The sequence below is a fragment of the Montipora foliosa genome, chromosome 1 (assembly GCF_036669935.1).
Source record: "Montipora foliosa isolate CH-2021 chromosome 1, ASM3666993v2, whole genome shotgun sequence".
In the NCBI taxonomy this organism is placed as follows: domain Eukaryota; kingdom Metazoa; phylum Cnidaria; class Anthozoa; order Scleractinia; family Acroporidae; genus Montipora; species Montipora foliosa.
The window spans coordinates 26,097,176-26,107,175 of NC_090869.1; the positions used below are offsets into that span (position 1 = coordinate 26,097,176).

General features: G+C 39.0%; 1 protein-coding gene and 1 long non-coding RNA gene across 3 annotated transcripts in view; one reads left to right on the forward strand and one right to left on the reverse strand.

Annotated features, from left to right (window-relative positions):
* The window catches only part of LOC137995109 (uncharacterized), a 14,156-nt gene extending 13,340 nt beyond the window's left edge, over positions 1-816 (reverse strand). Inside the window, exons 1-3 of one of the 2 annotated variants that reach the window (XR_011122260.1) lie at positions 707-794; positions 368-385; positions 129-248 (exon numbers count right to left, since the gene is read on the reverse strand). This is a non-coding gene — a long non-coding RNA (uncharacterized lncRNA). Of the gene's footprint in view, positions 1-128; positions 249-367; positions 386-706 lie in introns of both variants that reach the window. The other variant, XR_011122259.1, reaches the window with a different exon arrangement.
* A 6,675-nt stretch (positions 817-7,491) lies between these two features.
* LOC137976652 (uncharacterized) overlaps positions 7,492-10,000 on the forward strand; it is a 3,192-nt gene continuing 683 nt past the window's right edge. Inside the window, exons 1-2 of the mRNA XM_068824020.1 lie at positions 7,492-7,631; positions 9,580-9,757. Of these exons, the coding sequence (XP_068680121.1) occupies positions 9,593-9,757 (165 nt within the window). The 5' untranslated portion in view covers positions 7,492-7,631; positions 9,580-9,592. The remainder of the gene's footprint in view (positions 7,632-9,579; positions 9,758-10,000) is intronic.

A 10,000-nucleotide genomic window follows, 5' to 3' on the forward strand; every position in this document is an offset into this window, starting at 1 on the left:
TGTCTCAAGTTTTAGTTTGTAAGTAAGTAAACACTTAAGTTCACTAGGGTAGTAGTACCTAATAGTGTTATAACACCAACAAACTTGTGGCCGTTTTAAGTGTCTATGAAGTAAAAATTAATTATTACCTATTTGAAAGAGTTTTCAAAATAATGAAGAATGGCCTTTTCTGTTTGATTTTTTTTGGCATACAAATTAGCAAATTGATGATGTGATCAGTAGTTCAACTGGAAATCACTGAAGAATATCTGATTAAAACAGAAGAAATGACAATATGTATTATAAAGCAGAATAAGTTGAATATTCCCCATGCATTTTTAAAGATAAATCTTCTGCATCTTCATTACGCAAGAAAGGGTCAGGAAACCTTCTGTAAAAGAGCTCGCTGAAAACACAAAACGGGAAAAAAAAGTTAATTTCAACGCATACTACTCAACAAACCCCCTGCTAACTATATAGCCCGTAGCCCACAATCACGGGAGTTTTTGTTGAAGTGACCGAATTCTTATTTTTCTCCATGAGCAGGTTTCCTTTACAAACCCTTCAAGAACTGTAAAATTCTCAAGTCTCCGGTTTTTGACTGAATAACGTGTCGACAGTTCAGTTTCAAAACCGAGAGTTGACGTTCTTTGATACGAAATAATTCCAGGACTCGTTTTTAGAAATGTCACTTGAAAACCAAGCTTTAGTGCCTTGCATTACTTACGTATATTCTTCTATATTGTTAGCCTTGCTTCGTTTCGATTCTTAATTTTCTCTTCAAGTTGGTGACAACACCAAGTGTTCAAATGTAATGTACTGTTTTGCACCTTGAAATAGAGTTAAGAGGAATTTTAATTGTTAACATTATGATTCTAAAATCGATATTTTTCAAAGCTGGGTAAATAGTAAGAACGTTAATACCATGTCCTTTGACGGACAAGCTGTTGGAAAATCGCAATCCTTTCTCAAGAATTTAGGTGTAAGTTGTTAATTAAAGATCTCGGTTTATTACAACTGGAACGCAATAAAAAAAGTGAATTAATAAAAACTAAAACTAAATCTGATCAAGTGATTAAGTTGTTCTCTAACAGCGTCAATCGAGAAAAATTGTTTGGTCAGCTGTATCCACAAGTTTAAGATTTCCATTTCCTCATGCGTTTAGGCCTTATATTTGATAAAGGTTAACGAGATAATATCAAGAGAATCTGTTATGAGATGAAAGGAAAAAATATCATCGCAATTAGATACTGAAGATCATAAGCCCTTGCAAGCAAAATCAAATGCCACCAGTGAGTTGTAGTCCGGCGGTTTAGCGAACGGCTACCGGTATTTCACCGTCAAAGATAACCGAACTTTATCTTTGGCACCAAAAATTACAATAACAGTATTAACCACACAAAAATAGGTCAAGGTGCACCAAGACCTTAACACAGCCACACGCGCAAAGAGACAAAAAGAATACCACACCAACTAGTGACCGGTGGAAGATAAATGAACCCGAGACTATATCCGCTCATCACAACGAAGACCAGTATAACATCCAAAGTAAATTTCCCGTATTGAGTTCCCTGGGTAAGATGTGTCTTTGAATTCAGTCTGAAGACTGGATGCTTCTCTGATGTAGTCGGTCGAGGGCGAAGCAAGAAAATTTCAATCAACTGAGATTGGAAAGATTTTAATCAACAAACAAAAAGAGAAGCTACCGTGCTCTGAGGCCGCAGGGAAGGATCGATAAATACATGATGGAGTAGATGCAAACGACTGTTTCGAACTACTTTTTACTGATTAAGTTCTTTATTAGAATCAGTGCTAAGAAATGGACAAAGAGAAGGTCTCATCTTTTCATCCAATCGAAACTGTCACAAATCAATCATTACTTTAAACTGACAAGTTCTATTGATTCAAGGAGCTACGAAAGGCACAATATTTTCATGTTTGACCGTATAAAACTTAATGGCCTTTTCACACTAAAAGACGAACAAATCGACTTTGTTGTCTGGAATTTGTCCATCCAGTCAAACAAGTCGACCTAAGTCCGACTTGAATTCACGTAAATCACCCCCGCCCCCCCCTCCTCCCTCCCAAAACAGGCCTGGAAAATGGTGGGCACTTGGACAAAAGGACAAGAGAAAGTGAGCTAATGTCCCCCCGCCCCTCCCTTCCAGGGCAATATTTCCATTTTCATGGATTCATGGATGTAGCTCAAACTTTGTGAGGACGGTAATGTGCACTTAACAGACGACGGCTGCTTAATTTGAAATTTGAAATTTGGACTCTCGGAAATGCGTTTACCTCGATTTTAGGAGGTAAATTCAAGGTCATTTGTGATGTTCTCATCAACAAAAATTCAATGCTTCTGTCCCTTTACATCACAGAAATGTGTCTCGTGCCGATTCTGCCGAAATAATAGTGCTTTCTTCAAACTTTCACTCGGTCGGCCAAAGTTTGATGGAGTAGCTTCAGCAGATGGGAAGAATTTCTTTATACCGAGCATCTCATAATCACCTTCCCTACTTTTTCCCGTATACATTACACAATTAGATTGACATTATTGCAGGCTTTACCTCGTTGTAAAAACCTGTGAAACGTTTTCTTTGTTTTGTTAGCTCGTGGTAGGGTTAGGTTATTGTTTGATGTTTTTTTGCTCTTTTGTTTTCCTTTGTGTTGCGTCATCTGTGAGTTTCACAGGTTTTTACACCGAGGATAAGCCTTATTTCACGTAAAGGAAGTAGTCCTTTACAAACCCTTCAAGAACTGTAAAAATATCTCTGGTTTTGAATAATATGTCGACAGTTTTCGACACCAACAGTTGTTCTTTCATACGAAATAATTCGAGGACTCGCTTTTAGAAATGTCAATTGAAAACCAAGCTTTAGGGCCTTGCATTACTTATACTCTTCTATAAAATGGTTAGTCTTGCTTTGTTTCAATACTTCATCTTCTTCTCAATTAAGTGACATTATGAAATGTGTTTTGCAACTAATCTTCCGAAATAGTTACCTGGGCACTTCGAAATATTAGAGGTAAGAGGAATCTTAATTCTTAACGTTATGATTCTTTAATCGAGAACGTTACTGCCATGTCCTTCGACGGAAAAGCGTAATCCTTTCTCAAGGATTTAGGTGTAAGTTGTTAATTCAAGGATCTCTGTTTAGTCCAACTGGAACGCAATAAAAGATGGTAGTACAACAAGTAAATTAATATTCTCTAAAACTAAGTTTGTCACTGTTCTGTAAATACGTCAAAAAACCATTAAAAGAGAGGAAAGAAAAGTTTGATCGATTGATCAAGTTGTTGCCTAACAGCGTCAATAGAAAAAAATTGTTTGGTCATCTGTGTCCACAAGTTTAAGATTTCCATTTCCTGATGCGTTTAGGCTTTATATTTGATTAAAAGTTAACGAGATACTGTATCAAATGAATCAGTTATGAAATGAAAGGAAGAAAGATCATCGCAACTAGATTAAGCAAACCTGAAAGACTCCAGGCTTGAACGGAATTTGAATCCATGATCAGCACCAAGTCGTTCACCTCTTTCGGGATAAAATAACATGAACTCGCATTGACCAGTTCCCAGCTCGCAGCTGTCTTGAAAGCAAACGGTTGGCAGAGCAGTGCAAGCGCATCCGTTCGGTAATGGGTTAGAATTCCGTTCTTGCCTGGATTTTTTTCAGGCTTGCTTGTAATTGCTCAAGTTGCGATCGTTCTAACTTTTAGTTCCCCAAGTCGTCTCGTAGTCCAGTTTCGGTGAACACACGAAACAGTTGCTTCCAGCTCGTTGATTCATCTTTAACTTTGTCTCAGACTCAGGGCTTAATTCAAGAGATTTAAAAGGATCGCCATGTCTCTTTGTGCTCGTGGTGCTGTATCTCATCCTGGTGTTACACTAATCTGAAGAAATATTAAGTTATGTGAAAGCGCAACCAGCCCCGAAGAGTGGCTACATCATTGATGCAGTGGTAGCTATCTGTAACAGACTTACCCTACATTCCTCAATGTTGTCGCCAATTAAAACCGCAAGAGGAATGCCCTTCCATAGGTAGATACTACGAAAACCACCGATCTGTGGAATGGGTGGGAATTTACGTGTGTCTTCCCCACCCACTGTCGCTTTTAAATAGTTCAAATTCTTAAGAAGTAACGGCAGAACTGAGCGCATATAGAAGGCTCTATAATCGTGAAAAGGCTCTCGGAGAAGACTTGAAATTGAAGATTATACAAGACATTATCGGGAAAGGGGGAGACTTCATCACAGGTCTGTTTGTGGGAATTTTTTTTCGCGATTGCCAAAGAAATTAGAGATAAATTTTGAAAACGTGTTTTTCCATTGTTGCGGTTGTCTTGTACACCTTAAGTCCGTGGGAAAGGAATTTCATCAAAACGTTTAACCAAAGTGGGCGGGGCAATAACTCGATAATTTTGGTCCATTCCACAGATCGGTGGTTTTCGTAACAAAATTTCGCTGCAGTTATCTTAAAGACTGGCTCTCAAATTAATGGATGGACTGATTATGTGGTGGAATCCCTGAAAGCAGAGAACTGTTCCAGGAAATGAGACACACCCCAATTCCGAAACTCCCCTTTAGTTTTTTCTCCTTAAGGTTTTAAATATCACTTGTTTCCATATACACAAAAAGAGACATTGTTAAGGTGAATCCACTTTAAATAACGCATCCGTAAAAATATCAAAGGGTTTAGTGCCCAAGGAAAGATTTGTGGAGTAACTTTTTCCACCAAGTATGAGCTATTACTGGTATTCTGTTTTGTCGTTGTCGTTTTCTTTCTCTTTCCTTTCGTTTTTGTTCTAGTCATAGGTCCTCCAGGCATCATGCAAGCTTATCAAAGCTTCTAGAGATATGCCAAAAATTGCAATACAGAGAAAAAAGCAGTTCCAAAAAAAAATTAAAAATGAACACTCAGCTTTAAGGTTTATATCCCTCCGATGCTTAACTTGAATAACTGCGTAGCCACCAGTGTTGACCACGGCTATCATGATATATCAAACTGGATTGAAACCAGTCAAAAATGCCGAAAGAAAACATTTCCCAAACCGTTTTCCTCCTTAACACGAAAAGTGTTGACTGTGTAAGAACTACAGTTGACGTGCTATAGCTGTGTAGCCGCGTCGAGCCACAGAAAGCGCGCGAAAAATGAAGCCTCCTTCATAGACCATTTTGCGGATACGGCGGCCATTTTGATTTCCATTGTTTCGAAAGACATTATGGGATGCTCAGGAGGCAAATTAACATGTATTCTAGGCATCCCATAATGGCTATTTGAAACAATAGAAATCAAAGTGGTCGCCGTATCTGCAAAATGGTCTATGTTTAGGTGAGTTAACCTGGATTGAGCCTGCAATCCAATCGAAACCAGTACCTAGTCAGCGCTCAACTCAAAAAAAAAAAAACAGCTGACCTAGGTGAGATCTAAGCTTAAGCCCGCAATATGGTCACGTGATACTGGACAGCGGATACCTTGTTTTGACAGGTGTCAATTGATCATAACATGGATGTCCAATATCAAAAATGTATGCTGTAAACTAGCGTGATACTGGTCACATTGGCATACATGGAGGGTACACGAACCTAAGGACGGACGTACGTACGTACGGATGGATGGACGGTCGATTACGTCATGGCTATAAAAGCAAAATTTCTCGCATCGATGGTCGCATCGATGGGTTACCATATTTTTTTAACTATGGTGTTCCGCGCGCCAGCTGTTCCGCTATAATTCGTAGATGGACTTTCTTTGGCAAAGCTGGGTAAATAGTAAGAACGTTACTGCCATGTCCTTCGATGGATAAGCTGTTGAAAAAGGATATTCCTTTCTCAAGAATTTAAGTGTAAGTTGTTAATTCAAGGATCTCCGTTTAATCCAACTGGAACGCAAAAAAAGATGATAGTACAAAAATTGAATTAATAAAAACTAAAACTAAATTTGTCGCCGTTCTGTAAATACGTCAAAAAACTAATAAAGGAGAGGAAAGGACGGCCTGATCGATTGATCACAGTTGTTCCCTGACAGCGTCAATCGAAAAAAATTGTTTGGTCAGCTGTGTCCACAAGTTTAAGATTTCCATTTCCTGTTGCGTTTAGGCCTTATATTTGACAAGGTTATCGAGATAATATCAAATGAATCAGTTATGAAATGAAAGGAAGAAAGATCATCACAATTAGATAATGAACAACTTAAGCTCTTGCAAGCAAATCTGAAAAGTCAAGGCAAGAACAGGATTCAAACCCATAAACAGCACCAAATCTTTTCATTCACCTCTTTCGGGATATAAATTAAAGTGCCCCTGTGATCAAAAAAACCACTTCCTTTCTTCCTTCAGATTTTGAAAGTGTGTTTGCTTAACACCTAACTGTCAAAATTTTGAGCTTTGATTTTTATCCAAAGGCCGTTTACTTTGAGTGTAAGTTTTGGATTTCACGGTCCCCCATTACTCACGTTCAAAACTGACCGATTGGACCTCAGACGGTTGGATCTAGGGAAACGTGACGTCAGAGGCTCACTAGCTTAAAATTTCAGCGTGTGAACGCAGCTTATTATATATGCAAAGCGTGAGTTTAAAAGTCTGAAAGCCCAAAATCCCCGTGCTGCATATTAATTCTGCGGCGTACACACGTATTGCATTCTTAAACTAGTGAGCCTTTGACGCCATTTTCTCCTCGATCCAGCTCTCTCAAGAACATAATGTCAGTAATGGCGGACCATTAAATAGGAAAATTACAGTTAAAATAAAGAGGTGTCTTTTTGAAATCAAGTCTTAAAACGTGGGTCACTTAGTGTTTTGTTAGCATAGTTTTGAAATCCAAAGAAAAATATGAATTGCTTTTTTGGTCAAAGGGGCACTTTAAGGTTCATGCCTTAATTCAAGAGCCTGAATTAAAGGGATCGCCATGTTCCTTTGTGAACGTGGTGTTATCTCATCCAACACACTAACCAAATTGCTGCATTCGCGTGTAAGAAAATACTTGTTTTTCATTTTGAAATAATGGCGTCCTCCTCCAAGACAATAAAACTTTTTGGAAACCAAATTGGGGTGGTATTGATAAACTTGAGATGTTAATTTAAAATTCTTGAATTATTACTGACGGACGTGAAGGTGGTTAAGTGCTCTACTAAGTGGTCATTCATTATCAATTAGATGATGTTGTTCTCATGCTAATTAGTATATGAATTTACATAAGAAAAGCAGTGAGGTTTCTATGAAAGCAAAGTCAACTCCAGCCTCACTTTCATTCAAAGTCTAGGAAGCTAAGCACACAACTGTAAAATGGTCTATTAAAATGAAAAAGTCGATCCCCTGATAGACCACAAAAAAGAAGACTCGTTGAAAGCGTGTTCACCCTTCATGTGATATTTATTATTTGAACTGACACCGGATTCTTGAAAAGCCATCATCTTTACACAAGTGATATCTGTTAATTAAGAGGGATGACACTTTGAGCAGGTCGTTCCTCCTCTCCATCAACGTTGATGGCCCATTAGTAGTGCTGCTGCCAGTCTCAGTTTTCCAAATAAGTCACTTGGTTAGACAAGGGACGATATTTTTTCGTGTAGTTCATTTATGTGTTAATTGAACAGCAACAGAGAATCTCAGAGAATCCACGCGCGAGATATTCTAGTGCATTGAACACGAAAGGTGAGTCCCTTAAATCTAGAAATTATGTATTGAATCATTGAAATTTTATAACATCCGGAGAGAGATCCCATCGGTTTTTGTGAGGAATTCATTCTCATAACAAATCCGCCAGTCTTTTGTCATAAAAGAAGTGAGGTGAACACAAAATTTCGCAAATGTCACCGGTGAGTTGAAGTCGGTTTAGCGAACGGCTATCGGTATTTCACAATCAAAGATAATCGCACTTCATCTTTGGCACCAAAAATGATAATAACAGTTTTAACCACACAAAAATAGGTCAAGGTGCAGTGACGCACCATTGAAATCTCACGCAAGTTGTTCTGAAGATTCTAGAACAGCCACACCCGCAAAACGACAAAAAGGGTACCACACTAACTGACCGGTGGAAGATAAATGAAATCGAGACTATATCTGCTCACAAAGAAAGACCACTGTAACATTTAAAGTAAATTTCCCCGTAATTTTTCTTGGCTAAGATGCGTCTTTGAATTCAGTCTGAAAAAAGTGGATGCGTTCGTGATGTGGTCGTAGGGAATGAGCACGAAGTAGGAGCAGACCAGTGTTCCGAACTACTTTTTATTAAGTTCTTTATCGGAACCAGCGCTAAGAAATGGACAACGAGAAGGTCTGATCATCGTATCGAATAGAAACTGTCGCGAATCAATCATAACTTCAAACTGACAAGTCCTATTGATTCACGGGGATTCATGGCTGTCCTTTTCCCTCTAGAAGACGATCAAATCGTCTGGACGGGCAAATTGTCTAAGACGGATAAATTGTGTGATATGAAAACGGGACGAACAAATTTTTAGACGACTTAGTCGTCTGAAATTTGCCCGTCCAGTCAAACAAGTCGTCCTAAGTCTGACCTGAATTCACGTTAGACGAACAAATTGACTAATAACCCCAGCGGGGGGAAATGGCACTAGTGATGGAAACAATGTTCAATTTGGCGGGAGGAAAGAATTTTGGCGCGAAAGGTTAAGGTAACCAAGCCTTACCTAGTTCCAGTCTTCACGCCCTCAAACTTACTCAATTTGTCCTTTCATTGTCCGTCCTTTATGAATACGTCGGACGGCACTATTGGAATAAACCCTTTGCACTAGTCACATGCCTGGATGTATTTTGTTTGCAGTGGCGCTGGCGGAAGCAAGCGTTCCAGAGCCAAAGGCGCGGGAGAGTCTCTGTGTATCGATTTTAAAAATTAGAATTCTTTTCGAGCACTTATTTTTTGGTGGGCAGTGTTTTTGTTAATGCAAAAAATTGAACAAACTAATATTCCTCGATGAGCTTGCTTCCGATCAAGGCATCGAAGAGTGACCTGTGACAGAATCCTGCAAAGGGCTAGACTTCAGCTGTGCCACTTTCTTCACTTCACATTAGTCGACCAAAGAATAGGCCGACTTGTTCGCCTTCTGGTGTAAAAACGGCCAATGTTTTCACATGATAAGAATTCCACAGCTAAGGTGTCGTCACCGGCAATGCAAAAAGAGGTGTTTCCTTACCGGGAAACTGAGACTCAGTCACTTGAGCGAGGCTTAACGTTTCCTCGCGTTTCCCCAAAACAATCGTGTGAAATGGTTTGACATGAATGTAGTCCGTTAATGGACGATGACAAAATATCGAATTATAATGGCATCATCTCTAGGATTGGTAAATTCGAGTACAATGCAATTGTGGCAATAAACATTTATCAAAAGCCCAGGAAGTGTTGGTTCAATTAAGCTACAATTCCAACGGTAAACAAATCACTCCTTGAACTTATAAACAAACTTGCTAACAAACTTGCCAACATTCGTGGAAATCTGTCTTAGAGGTGGGAGATGGATGAGGCGAGCTCCCCCCTAAGCCCTTAGTCCGTTTCTTGAAAGTTCCGAAAACTATTCTGGCTGTACGACAAAAAAATTATTTATTCGTGAATAACTTTTCGTTTGTTTTCCTATGACAGAACTGGTTTCATCATGAGGCTCATTGTTTTTGACTTGTTCCTCCTGTTGCTGATGTTTGTGACGACTGAAGGCTGTTACAAGCAAACAAATGGTTGCTCTGTTCCAGGCAAACTTCCGTTCTTCTACAAGAAAAATTTTAAACCAGCTTGCGATAAACATGATGTCTGCTATTTTTGTGTAAGACTTGCTCTGTCTGATGATTTTAATCAGTCAATTATATTCGATTCCAGGCATTTAAATCAATTTAACACCTATTCACCCAAGTGGCGGGAAAAACCCACCATTTCACCGACAGCAGGGTGAATATTGTTTTACCACATATCCTCACTGAACTGAATATTCATAGTTTTCCCAAATCGTGCGGCATTAAGGGATAGCGAAAGTGGTCAACTAGTCTACGAATGCGTGAGAGTGAGCCAA